The sequence below is a fragment of the Argiope bruennichi genome, chromosome 6 (assembly GCF_947563725.1).
Source record: "Argiope bruennichi chromosome 6, qqArgBrue1.1, whole genome shotgun sequence".
Lineage (NCBI taxonomy): Eukaryota > Metazoa > Arthropoda > Arachnida > Araneae > Araneidae > Argiope > Argiope bruennichi.
Window position 1 is genome coordinate 68,471,713 of NC_079156.1, and position 23,690 is coordinate 68,495,402.

Consider the following 23,690-nt stretch of genomic DNA (forward strand, 5'->3'; position numbering starts at 1 on the left):
ACACATTTTAACAAAAATCAATAAAAAAGCTGATGATTATATTAGTTGGAAAAAACTCATATTTTTAATGAATAAAAGAAATCCATTCAGTAAAAACCAAAAATTAGGAAACAAAAATAGAAATTGTACATACTATTTACAATATACAAAAGCAAACTTAAGTAAAAAGTACATCAAATATGAGTATCATCATTTAACAAGCAATACTATCTCTCTCAATAATCCAAGTTTAATAAGAGCAGGGAAAGAAAAATTCACAACAAATAATAAATATTTCTTTTTTCATTTGGCAAGAAATTTAAGTCTAATGTTTATACCATATATGAAAAAGAATAAATATTTATTATTGTTTGCAAAAAACTCAGTTTATTCTTGCTCTTCTAAAACTTAGAAAATTAAAATTTTTAGTTTCTTGATAAGGAAATGCCATATCATACAAAAAACAACAATAGAAAAGAAAACACTTAAATTACAAGTTCAAAATTACTGAAAATGTAAATGAAATGGAAGAAAAATATATGGCACTGGCAATTTAAAAATTATTTTATATAAATTACAAGGAAAGTCATTTAAATGCATTTCACAAAATTAAAAAAATAATGAAATTTTTTTCAGAATTAAAAATGTAATTTGTAGAATGGACAATGAGTATAAAGGCACAAGATATTCTAATGTTATTCTCAAGAATTATTATTTGGCACAATATCGCAAATGACAACAAAATGAATGAAAAAAACAGGCAAAACCTTTAAAAGCCAAGATGTACAGCAATTTTAAATGAAGCTAACCGACAGTAAATTTCACTTCATGAATTTTTATAATACATGAATTAATTCTAAATTTTAAAAAAAAACTAGATAAAAAAGCAGTTAAGAAACTGAGAAAATAATTAATGAAATGTTATATAATGCATGAATAAATATAACCTAATACCTCATAAATAAAAGATTTCTAAAAATAACTGCTGAATAACTTTCAAAGCAAAATAAATTCTCCAATTTATCTTTAAATCCTTTTTTCACATACCAATAACATTTGCAACATTAGACCACAACTCGGCCCCAACACGACTCTCACCAAAAACATCAAGAACTACGATTTCATCATGTTTGCGAGATCTTGTACATTCTCAAATGCCTTATGTTGCGCATTCCAAACTGTCGTACATAAGGCCCATTAATGGCATCCACAAGACTTCACAACCATATTTTTATAATTCTTGAGAATAACATTGGAATTGTCATCAAAGTATAGTACTGTGATAGGTGAGAGCTGTGTAGGGGCACAGCATGGCTTCGGGACAACCGAGGGATCCATAAGGTGAACTAATGTTTGTACAATTGCATGGTTAGTTGCGTTCATGTGTGCATTTAGAGGAAACGAGCATTCTCCCTGGCAATAGAAGGCAGCATATCCATCTGGTGCAATGATCCAATCCTGTAGTAAAAAATAATTCATTACATTATAAAAAAAAGTATTGTATAAAAAACATGCATGATAATAATGAGATTTTAAAAAACAATTCTGGTTAAGAAATGATAAATACAGTAGAATCTCGATGCAACAAATTTTTATCTAATGAAATATAATTATTAAATAAACTTTTCAACATAATTTGATTTTAAATGGCATTTACTCTTTATATAGAAATGATCTTTCATAATATGATGAATTTTTTTTCTAATATTTAATTATTTTTGCTCAAATTTTTTGCAGGATCTCTAAAAGTTTTAGAGCTTCTCACCTGCAAAGTTCTACAAATTCAACCAAATAAGCCACCATGAAAAAAAAAAAAAAAAAAAATGAGAACTCTTGTTACCATAACGATTTTCAAAAACATAATTTAACTTTTGCAGACATAGAGTTTTCAATTTACTCCATGTTAATAAAATATTACGATTGCTGAATGTACTAATAGGCATGACATACTACAAAGTATTTCAAACAAGAGTGATGAAGACAATGAAGAAATTATCAGAAAAAACCTTACAAGAAGAAATAGCAATAGCATTTGAGATTATACAAAGTGACTAATAGTTATCACAGATGCATTTTAATCCTTAAAATGCATCAATCCTTAAAAAATTTCGAATTTTTTATGGAAAATATTTTTTATTTAAACAACCCTTCTACAAAGTAGGATTACAACTTTTTTATAGTTTTTAAGTTTTAGTGCATGTGTTTAGTGTCGTATAAGTCAACTTATAATTTGGTAATAAAAATTTACTAAACAATTTTTTTATGACAAAGGTAAGAGGAACAATGAAATTTCCTTGTATATTAAAACATTAGATGTAAAATATTAAAAATGCCAAGAATATTTAACTAAATATAACCAATCAAACATGGAATTGCATAAAAATGTTCGTTTTATACTTCTTTCGGCTGCACATTTACTGATACAAATAAATAAAATGCCATTCTTTCTGCCATTTAAAGCATTTTTCCAACTGGAAACATATGGCAACCTTTAACAATTGAAAATTAACTACTGAGCTATGAATAGAGTGGACATGTTTAACCCTGTTACCTGTTTATCAATTTGGTTTACTAAATATCGCTCTTTTTCCAAGGCACAGGAAGTTTATTTTAAATGAAAAAAAAAACGAAAAAAACCCACTAAAATAGACTTTAAACTTTGTAATGGATATCAAAACATTTGAGTTGAGGATGTACAAAGGAAATACTTGAATCACTCCACTGTTACACAATTTACATGCCAAAACAAAATGAGAGTAGTTGGCTTACAAAAACAAATTTCCCATGAACTAGCTTTACAAGTATAATGACTTTTCAATAGAATCAGATTGAAAATACTGTCTTCCAATCTTGAATATGAGACATAAGACTAAGTTAACAAAGTTATTTAAGCATTTACAAATCTGAGATAAAAGATGTGGAGAAAATTATTAAAATGAACTATGAAAAAAACAATAACATAGAGGAACCAAATTATATAATGACAAATATATCAGTAATGCAAACAGTGAGTGCATTCAGCCTTCGTAATAGTTGCCCTAATAAAACTATACTGTACGAGAGTGATCTATCACGTCTTTCTCCGAGAAGAAGTCACTGTCTTTCAAAATATTACAACAAGTTCTTTAGTTACAATGATCAGCACAGAACTTCTGCTTATCTTCATTCACAGCATAATTATAAGCGTTTAAAGAAACATAATCCCTTTTCCTTCGCAAATGAGATGGGTCTACCTTCTGGAGATATGAAACCACATTCCTTAAAACCTTACTTTAATTTTAAGTTTGACCCTGATCGAATTCATTTCTATACTGATCTCTTGGCCAAGATTAGCAAAAAGTCAGAGTTACCTGAATTTACTAGACAAATGTCTCTGGAAACAATTCATAGCATTCCATCTTCGGATCTGAAAATGTACTCTCCTTTACTGATGGCAGTAAAGGAGATGGTGGAGTTTCTGATAGTGGCGTGCACATTGAGACTCTTGAAGGAGTTACTGACATTTTGATTAGAAATCCTGTCAACTGTTCTGTATTCAAGTCCGAACTTAGTACAATCTATAAAGGACTTCAATTTATCGACACGTCATCTGAAATTGTCTTCGGGGACTTATGGATTTTAATGGACAGTTGTGCCTCTATACAGCGCCTTTCTCATTGGACGAAAGTGGGGGACAAGATTAGCTTGAACATCTTAGACCTTATTGCCAGGCTTTCCGCTGAACACTCTATACACTTTCAGTGGGTCCCCTCACATGTTGGTTTAAATGGTAATGAGATAGCGGATAACTTAGCTAAGACTGCCTCAGCCGACATATTTCGTGGTGATGCAACACTAACTTATTCTGAAATCACCTCTGTCAAAAAGATAAGAGTCGAGTGCACTTTGGAGAGTCCCATCTGCTCACCCTTTGTACTTTGGTAAAAGTCCCTGTTGGTGTCACCGTCTGAATATGCCTAGAAAACAGCAAATGGCTCTCTCGTTTTTTGAGTGGAACACCAAATCCATCACCTTCCAACACGAACGGAGGACCTTTGCTGAATGTCCTTGGTGCAAGACAGATCAAGCCACCTCCCATCATATTCTTAAATGTTTAAATTTTATGATTTTTGATATTTTAAGGGATCCACTATTATTTTTGAACTTAGAGATCTCTTAGAGATCTTTGGATTCATGGAGGTGGTATAGCACAGCTATACCATCTGGGATCAGAAACAACAACAACATGAGTACAACATGCTCATCTTCAATTACAGCAAGATGAACATCAAATTACACTTGAATGACACTTTTACAAGTAGAACAAATATTGGCGATGAACTTGCAATTTTAATCTATGATTAGATGAGTGAATACTCTACTAATTTAGGTATTCCACTTCATATTTACAATACTAAACAGCTTAACAGGAGCATAAATATCTTATACATATTGGTAATATGAAAACCTTTTTCACCAATGTAATCTAGAATTTGTTAACTTAACTGATTAATTTAGTTTTAAATATAATTCTGTTCACAAAATGCTTAATCAAGACAAATGGATATCAGCTGATGTTGCATTAATAACGGAATAGATATTATGCTAAATGTCAAAATTAATCCCAGTTAATTAAAATGCTTTAACACAAAAAAAAATGATTTGAAGGGTACCCCCCCCCCCTTTATGTAAAGGCGGTGGTTAAGTTACACATATGTAGGAAATGCTTTATAAAAATTTTGTTCAAATGTAAAAATTTGTTTCTATGACCAAAGTCATCAATTCGGAAACTATACAAAGAATATACAAAGTTTAAACTTTAGAGATATTTTCCAAAGGTTCAGAGGAAGCTATAAGTTAAATGCACAGTTTTTGGTTATTATAAATCTAATATTACAGAACTTCCTATTCCATGATGTGTTAGGATATAGTAATTGTTAAAATACAAAAATTATATAAGCTGAAAGAAAAATAATCTCAGTTTGGATAATATTATAATTTATCAACAACAATTATTTTTTCTTAATTAATTCCAGGTGATTTACCTTGATTTGTATTTTAAGAAAGATTAAAAAACAAATTCTAATTCTTTTAGAGTGATAAACAAAATTTTTAATTTTATTTAATTTTAAAAATAACAAAGAATTTGGAGAAAAATATGTCTTATTTTTTTTTAATGTTGATTCTAGTAAAATTAACTTCAATACTATAGATAACTTCAAAATCATCTGTAAGTTAAATAAGTATATCAAAGTTCAAACAAAGTAAACAAAATCTATATTTCACTTCCAATGCTAACAATACATAACAAGGACAAAAGTGCTGAACTAAATAAAATTTGGATTTCACTTGAATTAGGACTTGTTAAATTGTGTATAGTAACCCCAACTGCAATTACAAATGAGCAGCTCAAGGTTACTGAAATTTCATCACAGATTCTTCATTTTTTTTTTGTTGGCAAATAATAAATTATTCAACTTAGTTTGAAATATTTCATTAAAATTTCCAACAGGAGATAGTGAATGCAATTTCTTTTGATAAATAGTTAAATACCATATCCATAAGATTTTATGTTTTCACGTATATTTATAGTTGTGAGGATTTGTAGCAATCAGAAATAGCAATATATCTTTTCCGTTCATATGAGTTTGTAAATAGAAAATGCAACCCTAATTCAGAACTTAATAATCACCTATTTTTTTTAAATAAAATTATTTTTTTTTTAAAAATCTAGGATAATTTGATATAAAAAAATCCAAAACTCCTGAAATATAATTGAAATGTCAAGTAGCTTTTTTCCCTATAAAACTATAAAAAAAATAAAAATTATAAAATTCAAAACAAAAACTGAAATATAATCCAAATGTTAAGAGACCTTTTATCTTTTGTATAATTAGAGTTGTATGGATGCCACAATTTGCTATTTTAATAAAAAACAAATTCTAATAAATATTACTGCTTCCTCTTCAAGTGCTTAGAGCATGTGCATACACATTCAACTTTTAATTTCTTATTTTCTGCAACAAATGTTACGATGCATATTTCTGCACTTATCTGTACAAAGACTTTCTTAATATTAGTTCTGGCATTAAAAGCATTTATAAAAAACAGATGTAAACAAACCTTTCTATTTGGTAGCATAAACAGAAACTGATGTGTACTTTTTAGATAGAATCCGATAGTTTTAAAATTATAATGTTTAGAAAGCTAGCATATTAGCAATGTGATATGAATAATCATAAAATTTTTCAAAATGTTCTGTAGGACAGATCATTACATATTGAGTTATTAAATCTGGCATACCATTACTTCTTGGATGGTAAGTGTTCACTAGGAAGAGGGGGTGGCTTTTTGCAGTTTCAATTTGGTTTTTAATTATAAATTAATCAAAATTTTAATGTTATCCTGTAATACATACTATTATATAAAACACATTTTTTCACACAATTTTAAAAACCAAATAAATATAATAAGGTTTTTGATTTGTCATTTTTATTGCAATGCATTTGTTTTCTAATTTTAAGAAATTTTAAAAATATTTTTAAGCATATTTCACAGCAATACTTTCATCAATTAACTAGTTTGCAATATATGCATAATAATATCTGTTTAATATTGAAATATTAAACAGATTCCTCATATGTACACTATTATGAATATCCAAGTCAAAACAAAATTTTAAAATAAAAAGAAATATGGACAAATTAAGCCTCAAGCATTACCATGTTACAATAATTCAGAATAAAGTTTCAAATCTCTTTCTCTCTCTCTCTCTCCCTCCCTTACAATTGCAGAAGTTTATAGCAACAAAAAAGCAATATGATATAGAATATTTCAAGATCAACAGATAAAAAGATAATTTATTAATACAATTTATATAGAAACATTCAATAACTAAATAGTGATTTTAAAGTTGTATTTAAAGCCATCCAATAACTAAAATATTAAACTTGAATATCTGTACAAATCAAAAGCAATTTAGAAGAAAAAACAGTAACAAGTATGCTTTCTCATCATTTAGCATCATAAATGAAATATGATACGAGATATTGTGCATATATACTATAAATGAGAGGGAAAAAATTATAGATAACAGAATTTAAGAACTTTTATAATAGATAAACATATATAAATGAAAAAAAAAAATGATTTTTAAAAAAAATAACATGTAATAATAATAATAACAAATATTAATTTACCTCCCATCCTAAATCTCTAAAACTAACATATAAGGTCCATCTTTGACAGTTTCGTTTTGAATGATATCTGTCTCGACCATTGTAACCTGAAAAAATATCAGTAGTTTAGGAATTTACAAAATTTTATTAAAATGTTTATTAATCAAAAGAAGCTTCTTTAGAAATAATTCATTTGCCATCAGAGGAAGAAATAATGTGTTCAACAGTCATTTACAAAATTTATTATTTTCAAGGATACAGAAGCACTGAATATATTATTCATACATCAAACAGGAAAATATCCTTCATTATATTTTACTTTTAAATTGTTATTGATAATATATAACTAAAATAACTTATATATACTAATACTAAAAACAGACTTTGTAATCAAGATACAGACTGGAAATTGGAAAGTATATATATATATATTGTTACAAAATTTTTCTTCTACAACAAATACCGCTAATCAATTGTAATAGCGCAGCACATTTAATTGCTATAGTTCAGCAGTTTGTTTGCTGTCTCATCCTCTCAAATCTGTTTACTCGTCGGCGACTCCGACTCCTCTCACACACACACAACTTTTGAAGATCCACACAACTTCTTCCGCTACACACGACTTCTTCTTTGCAGATTCAGATTGCCTGTCTTTTATAGTTCTGGGAGGCGGGGCTGGAATCTTCAGACCAATCAGGGCGTACCTGGCTGTATCTCGGGTCTTAGTGGATGGATCGTGAAAGTTCTCGAACTTTCCAGTAGTATCCATTTAGTCGCCAACCTCGCCAAATTCATCGCCAAGCTCCGAGGTTATTGACGTGGCAGCCGCTCAGCTCAGATCTTACAACGGTCTTTCTTACGGTGAGACTAGCCGTGATGGGAAGCAAATTACAAGTTTGTAACAATATATATATATATATATATATATATATATATATATTACACTTTGCACAGGAGTTAAAAGATACATCTGTCAAATCTGATATAATGAGTATGGCATTTAATAAGAATCTAACCCCATTATAAGCAATTTACAATGCATTGTCTACGAGTGAGAAATAAGTATATGAATATTGTAGGTTTATAATTGCTAAAAGAACAAGTTAATTTATCCTATAACAGACAAATTATAAAATACTTTTGAAATTATGAAAAATGTTTCAGTAGTAAGGAATGCACTCCCTGACACTCATATAATACCATAATTAAAGTATGCAGACTTTTAAAAAGAGAATAAAGTTGAAGATGTTACTAATTATTTAAACTGACTAATGCAGAGTAGCAGAAACACCATTAAAACAAACAAATTCAATTTCCCTTTCTAGAATATCTTAATATTAATAAAGAATACAACATGATGGGATTAATATTTTACATATGGGCAATACAGTTACTTTCAGAAAAAAAATTTTTATCTTCACTTATGGACAACCACTGTACCAATAAGAAGTTGGAATTTTATTCCCCTGAGTAAACTTTGCAGAAGTATATAAATTTCCCGTTTATTATGTTTTACCCACATAGGTTCGGAAGAATTAAGGCAACAAATGTCATAATCCTCAGTATGAAATTCTCAGCAATTTTCCTGTATCAATAATACTAATCTTTTATAATGAAAGTTAATGCATATTGATAATTTCATTTACAGAAAAGCTATATAATGGCATTTTCAGAAAAACAACTGTAAATCTTTCAAAAATAAAGCATGTTACTTTTCAGTGTCATATTATTGCAATTATAATATTATGCTTAAAAATATTTATAAAATAATTACTGCTTATACTGACTTAGTATCGATTAGCAATTAAGCAATTATTAAGACCCTATAAATGAAATTCTAAGTAAACATACTCAATTTTCCTTTATTGAATTACATTTTAAAATCTGATAATTATTTGCATTTGAAAAATGTTTCATTATAAATTTATATGTCATGAAAAATTGAAAATCTCGGAAATTTTTTGGAATTTGGGTCCCAAATCCTAAAGTTATAAGACAAAGAGTAATGCTATTAAACTCAACAAAAGTAGTTTAATAGAAAAAGATCAAATAATAAAAAGAATCAGAAAGGATTTGAAAGAAGTATTGAATATTATAGGACACTTTATAATTTTACAAATGCTTCAATAACAAATACTACTTAATTCTGTAAGTACAGAACTAAGTTTTTTTCAATACTGAACAAAAAGCAATTTGTTATAGATCATTTAAAAAACTGTTGTAACTAAAAAATAACTCTTAACTAAAGAAAAAAAAAAACTGTTTTAACTAAAGATAAATATATTTATTTTTTATACTCTTTATTGATATTGTCTATAATGATTAGGTTATAACATGGAGTCTATTAACAAATTATCATTGCAATGTATAATCGCTGTGATAATTTTCACAACAATTATACATTGCAATTACAATGGATTTTACTGTACATTACTTTGTGAAACTCATCATGCAGGGGAAGAGAAATTAATTAGCATACAGAATCTTTTCATTAAATAAAAAATGTAGAAAATAAATTGCACTACAAATATTCTCTTCCCTAATAACATTTTAAAAAGATGTTGCAATTTTTTAACATTAAGTTTCATAATGATTAGTGCAAATCATTCAGCAATACTATATATTTAAATTTTTACTGAAATTATTAATAATAAATATATTAAATGCATTTTAAAATGGCTATTTATAAAAAAGCTGATAAAATATAAATTATTTCATCATAATTTCTCTTCACATCAAGCTGGTGAATGAGAATGTTATCTTCTGAGCAAAATCCTAACTTGGCCAAATAAAAGATAATAAAGGTCAATAAAGGTGTGTTTTTTTTTCTGTTTTAGTCATACCACACCAAATGACCCTTCTCTTTTTTCTCTTCAGTGTCTTCTCTTTCAGTGCCCATATCAAAATAATTCTTATATTATAATTGGAGAAATTATATGATCTTGTATTATCATTTGTTATAAATATTACTATCAACATTGTTACATAAATGTCAAATATTATTAGCATAGCCTCCCCTGACTTCTTCCTGCAGTAAACTCAAATCCAACTACATGGTATCAGTGGTGACTTGAACAATTAAAAAGTAAGTGATTTGGGATATATATATATATATATATTTTTTAGGCATACAATATGTTAATATCACCTTTCCAACAAGAGGATAAAATCATAAAGATGCTTTCATCGCTCCCTACCAGACTAATAATTTGTTCTTTAAATTATTAATTATTCATTCTAAATTTTTCTTTCTTGTTTGACACCTAAAGAACTTAAAATTTAAAAATATAAATGTTAAATCGTATACACATTTCAGTTAAAAAGAATTTATAAATCCCACACATAGCTTTACAGCATTCCTAAATCATTTGAAATAAATTTCCCCACATATTAAAAGTTATCATTAAATTGATAGCATCTTAAGACAGTTTCTATCAGAAGGGAGAAAAAAAAATAGAATGCACTAAAGAAGAAATTATTTTCATCATTTATATAACAATATTAATGACTTGCAAAATTACAGTATAAAATATCTTAACACTTTAATAACAATATAAGGATTTGTATTTGATAGAGGAAAATCTGTTAAATATATAAAAATATCTATCTGTTAAATACATCCAATATATTCTTATATCAAAATATAAGAATATTTTTTGTATTAAAATAAAACTATAAATATTTTTTTATTAGACTTACAATAAAAGAAATATTAATTGCATTTTGTTAAACATCTAAAAAATTATTGGAATTGTCTAAAATTTTATTCATCATCTGAGCCTAAATTAATTAAGACAAGTTAAGTTATGTTAGCCATCGTAAGTTTAATTGCAATTACATAGATAAAAAAAAAATTCCATAAAATTACAAATAAAAACCATATATAAACAGAAATAAATTTTAAAATAAATATTCACCTGAATAAGGATTATAGCTTTCGTGGTCATAGTATCTATCTTCCTTTTGACTTTTTGTTGATCGGCGCACTCGAGGTTTGTCATTTGATTTAAAGTAGGCTACCATAAATGGCTGGTACTCTTCAGAGCCTCTTGAACAACTCAAACCAATTTCATGAGGATCTAACGTACGGGCTAGAAAAGAATTATTTCAATGAAAATTCTTACAAGGCAAGCATAGAAATAATGCCTTTTACACCAATGTAAACTTTGTTTTATTTTGACTTTTTAACTTAATGCTGGTTAGTTACTTAGCCCTACAAAAATTTTGAATAGTTATGGAATTTAACTAATAAAAGAAATGGTGAATAAATCATGACTTCTAAGCCTTATCATCTTAATACCTCTTTCAGGCTATGAATTAATCTGACAACCAAATTTATATATAAATAAAAAAAATTTCGATAACAATCAGCACAAATGTAAATTTTTAAAAAATATGAAGTACCAATATCAAATGAAAATGTTATGTACATTTGAAAATTAAGTTTTCTGGATAAATTTTGTATTTTAACACAGAAGAAATTGTGGCAAGCAGTTTCAACTATATTTATACCCCCAGAATGCTTAAATGACATGATTCACAGTTCAACCATTAAAATAACTATGGCTTTTTATATTCAAGTTGTTCGGTTAAAGACACATCAATCATGTGCATGTATATATTTTCACAATTCCACAATTAAATTTTCTATCTTTTTTCAAAAAAGTTTTTACAGATTTGAAAAAATTCAAAAAGTTCTGTTTACAGATTTAAAAGATAATATGTTACAAACAATTATATGAAAATAATGAATGCTCACAAGGTAAAAAAATAAATAATATAAAGAGTGATTTTCAATATATTTGGTAACTATTGGCTAATGTTGCAAAGCTGACAAAAAAAAAATTGCACTTTTTTATTTTGCTTCCCCCCCCCCCACTTTTCAAAATTTCCAAATCAAAAATAATTATTTTGATTTTTATGTATTGGAAATCAGATATGATAAAAATCAAGACAATATATTCATAGAATTACTTAAATTTAGCAATGAGAAGGAATAAAAATGTTTCATTTTCAAAACCAATAATTAAGTAAGCTTTGAAAACTCTTGTTATTACACTTATTTTCAGACAGAGAAACTTTTATATTTGTTTTTCCCCATGAATGCAATGGGAGTTTTTTACATGCTATAAATGACAGAATTATAAGTTAATATGTTCCAAGCAAATTATTTACAATAATATTTTAAGCAAAATTGTCAGTTCTTGACAAATCTTTTTAAAAAAATATTTTGCATAACAATAATAATTTTATAAGAATTTTTTGATTTAACACATATTTATTATAACACATATAGTCCATCCACCCTCTTCCCAAAAAATATCATTTACTAAAAATTATTTCATAAACAATCATTATTTTAGTCAAATTAATGAACTGCATAAGGATCATAAAGCAAAGCACTAAATATTGAAGTTTATGATTTTTTTGAAAAATTGCATCTGGTTTATAGCTAAAACTGGATAAATAGCAATTTCAAAATACTGGGAAAAGTACATGAATGTAATTAATGCATAAAATTGCAGATTCTATAGTATGTGAATAATGGATTTTCTTTTCTGAAATGAATAAGCATCTAATTCTAATGACATAATAATTTCTCATCAGGATAATTTTATTTATCATACAAAAATATTGATATTAAAATCTTATTTCTATATTGGTCAATTTTGGCAACAAATAGTATGCCAAGAATATTGGATGTGAATAATTTCAATACAAATTCATTATACATAATTTCTTCTTCATTTTCTTTAAGATTTTCTCAAAAATTATATTTTTAAGCTTCAACTTGTGATAAAGATTACAGCCATTTTATTTTAATAGTCTTGCACTTACTCTATTTTTTAAATGATTTTTTAAGAGGAAATCTATTTCATGCCATTAAATAATAAAGCCAATCTATCTAGGTCCAGGATCTTTTAATTACAGTAATATTTTGTGGTATTATTGTAACTTCAGTTTCTTATTTCACATAGAAACTACTCAAACAGAAACTTTCTTTCATAACTTTCAACAATGAAAGGAGAGCACAAAATTTATATTTGCCAGAACAATGAAACCTGTTATTAAAAGTTATGCAAAAGAAGAAAGAAAAAAAATTCTAATTGACAAAATTTTCTATTTAGGAAAATTTTCAGGGCAATTGAGCCAATGTCATTTTTTTTTAATTTTTAATTGGTATAAAAATCAGTTTTGTACAATATATTCAGGAGCTATGGCAAACACTTAAATCTCAATTTTAAATTAGCAAAAAATTTCAAAAAGAATCATTCCACAATGCATATTTTTATCCCCTTCCCCAAAGTTAGTAGCTTTAAATCTAATGGTCTACCCTGTGAAAAACCAATATATAAACACACATTTCTTTTTATTAGTAATAAAGATTTTACTTTTTAACATGTAGAAAATAGTTACTTTTTTTTTTTTTTACATTTTCCAAAACAAATATAATTTATCACAAAATGCCATTATATGGCAAATTGACATTTTAATAATAAAATTATTTCTTTAACAGAAATTTTTAATTTATAAAAAAAATTAACCACATAATGGTCAGTTTCAAAATAATTAAAATAATATTGTTTGTATTAGTGGTCTATTATTTACATGGTTTAAAAGAAAATTCTGTTATAAATTTTTTTTAGCTACATCCTCTGCAAAAGAAAATCACTGCAATCATTAAGATGCTTACATAATTTTTTAAAGGATGAAATTATTTTCTTAGTCATAATTATTAGTGTCGTTCTTTATTCTTTATATCCTTTATTATTTCTTCTGCATATTCATATATATGAATATATATATATATATATATATATATATATATATATATATATATATATATATATATATATATATATATATATATATATATACATATCACAATCTAATGCTATTAAAATTATTTAACTGAATACTTCATTTTAAAATAGGTAAGGCCATTACTGACGGAAAAGGATAAGTAACAAAAACATTAAGAATATATAATTCACAATTTTACATTATAATAACTTGTGCCCAATGATGTTTTGAAATAAGAAAAAAAATGGCTAACTATAATTTTAAAATAATGGCATGGTTATTTTACAAAAATTAACATGGATATTAGCCAAGAAAAAAGACTAATGGAAAGCAGCAAAAATATTTCAATAAATATGAAGAAAAAATATCTTACAAGAGTCTAGTTCTTTAATCTTCATGTATAATCCAAGGTTCTTCTTTCCAAATGATATCCAATTAATAGCAGGACCAGTAACATTCAACACTAACCATCCATTTGCACGATTCGATATAACAATTTCATCCACCAATTCTAAAGTATTTGCACTGAAAAAAGGAACAGGTATAAACACAAATTTTAGCAGTGTAAAATTCATTAACACAAAAACAAATTATAAGCACAAAGAGTTAAGTATAATTTAGAAAGCAGATAGAAAATGAAACACAAAGAAGAATTTTTACTCAAACTACTTTTTATTTATATTAAAATTCTGAATAATAACAACACTTAATTTAGTATAAAACTTGATTACAAAAATTGATTATTTTTGATTTCATAATTTGTTCAATGGATACAGACAAAGAATACTATATCCTTAATATCAGAAATAAACCTACAGTATCAACAACAAAAAAAAGGCAATATTATCTTATTTTTATATTCACATCTTTGTTGTTTTACCATCAATAAAGATCATTAATATATCTTTTTCTCAGTGCTCTCAGATTTGGTATATTTATATTAAATAAAAATTCTTAAATTTACATGTCAGACAAATAGATTTTTTTTTCTTAAGTAAAATAGTCGAATTAATTAGTAACATTTCAAATAACCATGATGTTTTTCAATTAGATAAGAGAGTGAATTGTCTTTATGAATTAGAAAGAAAAATATAATTTCTAAGGATTAAAAGATACAAATAAGAATCTAGGAACTAGTGGATATTTATAGCTCTGGTTTATTCAGCAATTTTTAGATTACGCCAAATTCCATTATATATAATGTAACTATCTAGGTGATGTTTCTCATTTACTTGGCAATAAAATCTGAGGGCCTAAAATATCTTTAAGTACCAGAATCTGTATTAGGTAACATACTTTGTTCATATTTTTTTTTATTTAACAAATATTTGTTAATAAAATAAATGCAATACTTACCAATAAAATTTAATTATTCATAAAGAAAAAGAGCATTTACAGCATTCTAAGCAATTTTATATACTACTGTGAACGATAATTAACCCAATATTACATAATATCTTAATTGGTCTTTGCTTAACCAATTGATTAGCTGTACAGAAAAGACAAAATATTAAACACAACTCATTTATATTCAATGTATATTTAAAGTAAATACTAAAAATACAATCAAAATATTTTTTGATAATGATAATTTGTATTTACAAAATGCTTAATCGTTTTCTTTTCTCCTGGGCAATATTATCTACGTAAGCGTTTCCACTGTAGAAAGATAAGTAAAAATATTATTACTGACTGCCATGATGCAATGACATTAAGGAAATCTTTAGGGAATTTTTTTCACTCTTTTCACTACACTTTGTTTTAATATATTTCACTTGATAATTCAGTTTCCATATTCACAACAAACTCAAGCCTATTGTCCAAGATAATATGACTAAACCAGAAAGTTGATTTCAATCAACTGAACCCAATTCATCACCACACTGATAATATAATACATGTATCTATTGGATACATGTATTACATCAAATTAAATCATTAATCAAATGACTCATTGTATTCATTAATCAAAATTAAACAAATTTTATCTTGTACATAGACTTAATTTCTAGAATAATCATTACCTAGATGATTATGAATCATCTAGGCAATGATTATGTAAGTAATAAGCATTATCTACATAAACTAGATGCAATCCTGGTGTTTAAAACCTTAATTCAACAAAATAATTTCTAAATACATTAATAATAATTAATTTCTACTGTATTTAAATACATGAATAAATTAACAGAGTATAATGATGCACCTTGCAGCCTTTTCTATGTAGTCAACTTGTGCTGTAATTGAATTTTTAAAAGAATATTCTATGACCTTATTATTTCTAGGATGCTCAAATCTAGCAATTATATCAATAATTTTGCAATCAGTATATTTCCAAACTGAAACTTAGTAATTAACTTTTAATTCATTGTGTATCAAGAGCAAAATTAATGAATATTAATAAATTTTAAATAAATACAGTATTATTACACATATAAAAAAAAGAACTTACTTAGGAGCACCATCTTCTCTAACAGAATACAAGCTCAATATGTATTTAAGATGCTTATTTGATATGCGTCTTGACACATTCCGATAAATTCTTAATTCAGCTTCAACAATTTCATCATCTTGTGAAACCTCGCTAACATCAAACCAATATCTTTTGTCTCGTTCATGACGCAAATGAGGATATTTATGAACTGGAAGCAAACCGACAAAATCAATATATATTGCAGGAAGAAGTAAATAATTATGCAGATAAAAAATTAACATACCATGTTTTTAAAATGAATTAATAAGCATAAAATAATTTCTCCTAGCACCATACAGATTTTTAATTCTATACAGATTGCCTCAAAAATTTGTAATTGTTAATTTTTTAAATTAAAATGTATATTTATAATAATTTTAAATTAAGTTAGTACAGGGATAAGAAAAGTTATTTTATATTTTCAGCCCTTTTTAAAAAATATGATGTATTACATTTTTTTTTCTTTTAAGAATTATTTTCTGTATTTTAGTCTTCAGTGTGTGAAATTTTGCAATCAATTTAAAACTAACAAGTTGACACAGTGCCACTAGTAAATATTAAAAAAATACATATTATTGCAAAATTTGTACTGAACAGACAAACAAAAAGAGTGAATTAAAATTGAATTTTATCCAGTTCTGAACTATGTTTAAAGTTTCAAGTCTCTAGGTCATCAAGAAGTTAGTTTAAAGTCAATTATAAAACTTGCACTGAACAGACAAAGCCGATAGTGACTTAGTGAAAATGTTTAAAGAAAACTCAAAAATATAGCTTATAAAGAATTATTCAACATATGACATTAAAATTATTAAATATATTTGTGACTAAATATTTCATGGATAGTCTTTTTCCATTTCATCATGTTACTTGTAGTTCCATTTAGAATTAATATTAATTAACATTTACATTTTTTTATTTGCACAACTAAAAATATAAATAAAAACATCAACTTTAGAAAATGAAGTATGCAATGCTTTGTCAACTTTACAGAATAAAACTACCATGCTTAGCACTTCAATTTGATGACTGTAATAAACAGAATAGTAATATTGTATGAAAGGACATGACTATATAACACAATTTGAGAATCTCCATATTTAAACTCTCTTTCATTGATTTGGAATACCTAGACAGTACAAATAGCAAATATTTAAGAAAGGTTCTAAGAAAATGTAATTCGTCAATAATTAAGAAAGTATAATATTATTTTTAGACAATTAACTACTACTTAATTACTTTTGAGTAGAATTTTATTTTCTCATTCATTACCTTTGTGTTTCCTCAAACAAAAAGGAGACACCTAAATAACTATATTTCTTACTATATTATATATAAATTATATTTCTTCTTTTATTAAGTTTTATGGGAAAAAAAATGCTTTAGTAATTAACTAAAGTTCCATTTATAAAAGTTTCTCCCATTCTATAATCATTTTACAAAAATATTACATCACCAGTTTAGTAATATTATGCACTGTTGAATAAAAGAAAATTTTTATCCTTTCTTTTATTTTTAAGCAAATAGTTAATTTGATGTAACTTTTAAAAATGAATTCTTGACGAATAATCATTTCAAATTTTATATATGTATAAGAATAAAGCTTTTCATCCCTTCAGTAGGTCAATAAGTTAAGGACCAAGCATGCTTGAGAACTAAACACTGGGATTTCGCGTTAGGCTGACCACCTAACCGGGACATATGTCTTGTACACCAGGGCAATCAGTCAAGCAGATCAGATATGGGCCTTGGCCCACTGAGTTTAGTTTTTTTTATAAGAATAATGTAACATACAACCAATTCTATACTGTAATTTCTAATTTTAAATTCTATGCATTATCTAGTATTAGCCATTTAAACTTAACTCTCTTACAATATCATTAAATATTTCAAGTTGAAATTCAGAATGTGTGGATACTTCAAATCTTATATTAGGAGACTGTTAAAAAGTCAAAAATTTTAGAGGAACTTTAAATGCTCTAAAATGAAAAATAAAAAATATTATTTATACTTATGAATATGATACTTATTAAATCTCAGATCTTATTAAGATAATTTTGAACTTCATAAATTTTTTTAACTTCCTAAAATCATTCTTTCCCTGGCATTTCTTCACATTTATAAAATATGAAACCAAACTTATAAAATTCAACTATTAATTCATGGATTCTTATCTTTCTAAATTTAAAATTTTCATAAATGATATATAATAAGCTTGTCTTAAATATCAAATTATTTGAAAAGAATTATTGTATTTTAAGCAAAGAAAAATTGAGTTACTTATTGAGTAAAGCAATATTTCTAACTTGATTGGATGGAGATCCTATTCTTTATATTTTTTTTATGAGTTTTCACACTAATTATTCTTAAATAATATCCAGTATTGTAAATAATGCAGACGATTTTAATAATCTTTACTGACAGATTTATTTTTATTACAACGTATTTAAGCAAAACCAATAAAGTAATTCTCAATTTCAATAAATAATTGTACGGTATCAGGAAATACATCTTGCCTGTTAATTTACATAAAAAAAATCCAAGAAATTCAAATTTAAAGTTGGCAAAAAAAAAAAAAAAACTTTAATACATGCCTTTTAGAACACATGGAAAACACCGATACTTTCACAGTAATGAATGAATACTATCAAACGTATTCGCTGAAAAACATGCAAGAGCTTTTATTGATCGAAGCTGAATTGATTTATACAAAAACATTAAATTAATAAATTGCGTTATTTTATGTTATCATTCAAAAGCACATTTTCTGTAAATAATTACCTCTTAAGAATAAATTATTAAATACTCACGTTTATCATTCCTGTTGACAAAACTCATAATAAAATCAGATTCCATGATTTTACGATTTTTTTTCCGTTTTCTAGTTTGTTTACGATCTCGGTTCTCTTCGTCTTGTTTCTCATCTCTATCTTTAAATGAGCGATACACATCTAACAAATAATTCTGAGCTGAACTATGCGAATCAGGATGCACATGACGAGGCTTCGGTCTATGTTCTAAACCGAGTAAATGCAATATTTCTCGTTGGAGATTATTTCTATCTTTTTTCGTAAAAGGTTTGTATAAAACACTCTGTTGACGACCATTGTCAGCATAAAAACCACCGGATAAAGATGTTACAACTTTGCAAAAGTAAATCAGAATAACAACAACACATATAAAATATCGTGCAGCCATTCTTCAGGCACTAATTTCGCAATTAATCTCTCTTCAACAAATTGCACCCTATCCCAATACCCAGACACGCACCTGCGTTCCACATTGCTCTCTCAAATAGCAAAAGGAGAAGATTTTCAAGAATTTCTAAGTTTCTTCGTTGCATGCGCCAACACTTGAAACTAGTTTACTGCGCTTCTCTTTAAGAAGGGTTACCAAAACTTTACGTGCATTTTTTTTTTTTTTTTTGCTTTCACATTTTATTATCTTGCGTTAACGGAATTTCTTGAGAATGGACAGCGGCGGATGTCCGGACCACTGGCCAAAGGGAATGAGGGGAGTACAAGCAGATCGATTAAAAACTTATTAGTCTAGCTAAGTTGCAAAATAATTAAACTCGTAAAATTATTTTTATATATAACATATTAGGCCGGTCGTGTTTGTTTTTAATTATTCAAGTCGTTATTAAAAATTGAAATAATTACTTATTTAAAATATATAGAAAATTAATTTTTCCTTCGAATAATCACATTATATCCCACTTGAAAGGTCTTATTAAATAATAACTTTTAATGTTACTTTTATTTGAATTTTTTATAATCTATCATAATAACTTTTATTTATAAATAAAAAAATCATTAACTGATAATTATGATAATTTTTCAAGCATTTTATAACTTTATATAGTCATTTTTCCCAAGATATATACATATTAAAATATAGAAAGAGACATGTACAATTTTGCAAGTATAAAAACAGGAAATCCATATCTGTTGCTTAAGTGAAAAAAATTTGAAATGTGGAACTAAATTGGTCAGTTACTAAAAGAGGAACTTCATAAAATGCTTACGCCCGTTACTGGATGTAAATAATAACAAAATTGAAAGTTTACATTGCTTACAAAACTTTTTTTTTATTTTCTTGTTTTTTTTGTGGCAATTTTTCTTTAAGAAGCAGATTTTCATACATTTTTTTTAAAAAAGTTAATGAAACATACTTCCAGTGATTTTTGCCATCATTAAATTTTCCAGCTTAATAAAAGTGAGATTCCAATAATCGATTTTCAAATATTTTTTTTAATTCAATAAGCATAAATCTTACATTAATTTTTTTCAAAAAATTAAATAAAATCCATTAAGGAAGATAAACGGTTCATTTCTTTTATAACTTGTGAACCAAAATTTTTTAGAAAATTAAGTTTAAATTGCACTTTTCATTTCTATAAACATAATATATGAGATGAATACATAAAAGGAAAGAAAATAGATAAAGTTTAAAAAGAAACAGGATTCATCAAAAAATTAAGAATAAATAAATACAATCAAAAATGCTTTATATATATATATATAATCATTAACCAAACATATTCATGTCTCAAAATGCAGTTTAAATGAATAAAATATTTTTTACAAATAAATTATCAAGTACTCACGCTCTTCATTATTGTTGAAAAAACCCACAATAAAATCCGCTTCCATAAATTTACGATTTTTTTTCCATCTTCTGGATTTTTTAAATTTTTGGTTGTTTTCGTCTCTTTCGTTAAACGCACGATATACATCTAACAAATAATCTCGAGCTGAGCTATGTGCATTATGATGAGTACGACGAGGTCTTGGTCTGTGTTCTAGACCCAATAAATTCAATAATTCTTGACGGAGATTTCTTCTGGCTTTTTTCGTGAAAGGTTTGTCCAAAACACTCTGCTGACGCTCATTGTCAGCATAAAATTCTCCAGACAAAGACAATGCTTCTTTACACAAGAAAGTCAGAATAATAGTGAGGCATATAAAATATCGTACAATCATTGTACCAACACTTATTCAGAAAATTATCAACTTTCAACAAGCCATGGTCCACTAACATGTGGCAGCGCTTAGTCGCCGTACTAACGAAATGAGAAGCTTCTCAAATATTTTTCAGGTTTCATCGCTGGTGCGCCAACTTTCTAAATTAGTTTACTGCGCATTTTCGAAAATAGGGTTACCTGACCGCAGAGCAAATTCTTTCTTTATCACCTTGTTACCTGACAAAAATTGGTATTTCTTAGCCGATTTACAGATAGTAAGGACTGGAAATTTAATCTGTATAATAATAAGAGACAGTGACAAGGAAGATACAAATGTTCTGGTAATCAATTTTATTTATAATTTATTTGTTATCCTCAGCGGTTCTTTCTAAAAGGGTTAGTTGTCTTAATAGGATGCCGAGAAATCAAAATAACTGCACATTTATTTAATTTGAAAATGCTAAATTTGAGGAAAGAGATGAAAAATGCGAAATTTTTATCCATTTAGCTTTGTTACTAAACATATAAGAAGACTCTCTCTTAAATGTGTTTGGATTTTTAAACAATTCGTTTTCTCAAAATCTAATGTCTAATAAATAAATATTTTGATGGACCTTTTTTTATTAGAATACTAAAAAATAGAAAATTTAAAAGTAATAATATAGAATACAATAATTTAAAAGCAATAATATAAATAAAATTGTAAAAGAATGAGGAACTGATAAAAAAATTCAATTCAAATCAGAATTTTTATCACATTTACAAGGTATTTTAATTTTTAATGAATATGTAGGTATTTCCTTTCTTTGGATTTTCGTTGCAATTAATTTTTTTTAAATATTTTTAACAGCCCACACTTTTAGTGGTATAATTATTTTGTTCGATGTTGATACATTTGCTTAAAAAAAAAGAAATTCTTTTTTATATATTAATTAAAGCGTGTTTAATTTTCTTATTATTTTTGTCTACTTTAATATATTTCAAAATTCAACGATTATAAAGATTACAAATTTAATTAATTTAATAAAGATTACAAATTTTTATTTAAAAAAAATTTGATACAAGATACTGTTTGGAATCAACACTGAAATATTTAAATATTTAATTGTTACCAATAACGTAAAAATGTACAAAGTTTCAGAATTCTACAACATCAAGTAAAAAGGAAGATATCGCCTGCAAAATCCCGTCTTTGGAAAAATAAAACTTATCATCTTAACATAAACTAAAGAACACATTTTATAATAATATTTTCATAAAATGAAAAAAAGAAAAAGCTCTTATGGAAAAAAAATATTTTAATAATTTATTTCGACATTTTGTTTTATTCATTAGTGTTAAATATTTAACTAATTCATAAAAAAATATACCAGATGGATAAAAAGTTTACTATATTTCATTCGTTATTAATTTTCTACTGAAATTAACTTATTGAAATATTACAAAAAAGAGCATAAATGCGATATTACTAGCAAGCAGAGAAAGATATAATTTGCTTCATTTTTTACTAAATACTGTTATGAAAACATTTTATCTTACATTCCAATCTGTTGCGTGCTGAAAAGATTAGCCATCTTGAAATGAATGAATTCAGTTTTAAAGTTTATACGAGGGCCATTTATGGTATTCCCATATCTTTAAACTAGAATCAGAGGTTGAGGACGACATCCATCATCTCCAAACTTTTAGATCACACCAGCGGGAAAACGTATGATGTATTTAACGACCCCCAAGCCTTCTACACATGTTGGGTTTTCAATGAATTCGACAATCGAATCAAGTACTAGGGAAAAAAATACAAAAGATAAAAAAATAATATTTGAATCTTCTTCGAAAAAAAAAAACAATGCTTTAGAATTTTAATCTTATTTTCGTTAACAAGGGAAAATTTTAAAAGATATAGTTTTATATTTCTTCCATGATATAGCAAAAAAAGTACTATTTTTCTATGAAGCAAGCCACAAACCACTAAAATCATTTCACCTCATCCGGTGTGAATTCTTGAAGACAAAGAAAACCGACTTTTTTCCTTTTAGTAATGGATAGGAAGAAAGAAATGTCTAAAATAAAATGAATTTGGTGATTCTTAAGGAGGAAAATTCAATATATAGAATATATATTGTAAATTTTTATAACTTTCATACTAAAAACAATTACTCATAATTTTTTTAGGGTTAAAGGAAAATTGAACAATCAAATAATACTATCAATATACTAAATTAAAACTATCAATAAATACTTTCAAAAATGATTTTTAAAAAAAGTATTATTAAAGATTTTCGTTTAAAGAACTACATTTATCATAAGAAGTTTG

The 23,690-nt window shown here is 26.3% G+C and overlaps 1 protein-coding gene across 1 annotated transcript; it reads right to left on the reverse strand.

Moving 5' to 3' along the window:
- Positions 1-494: 494 nt before the first annotated feature.
- Positions 495-19,727, reverse strand: LOC129972524 (bone morphogenetic protein 5-like). The gene is made up of 6 exons (XM_056086689.1): positions 19,221-19,727; positions 16,393-16,582; positions 14,314-14,465; positions 11,054-11,227; positions 7,158-7,243; positions 495-1,437 (listed from the first exon to the last, which is right to left on the reverse strand). Exons 1-6 carry the CDS (start codon positions 19,606-19,608, stop codon positions 1,177-1,179), a joined length of 1,251 nt encoding a protein of 416 aa, XP_055942664.1. The 5' UTR covers positions 19,609-19,727; the 3' UTR covers positions 495-1,176.
- Between the last annotated feature and the right edge of the window lie 3,963 nt (positions 19,728-23,690).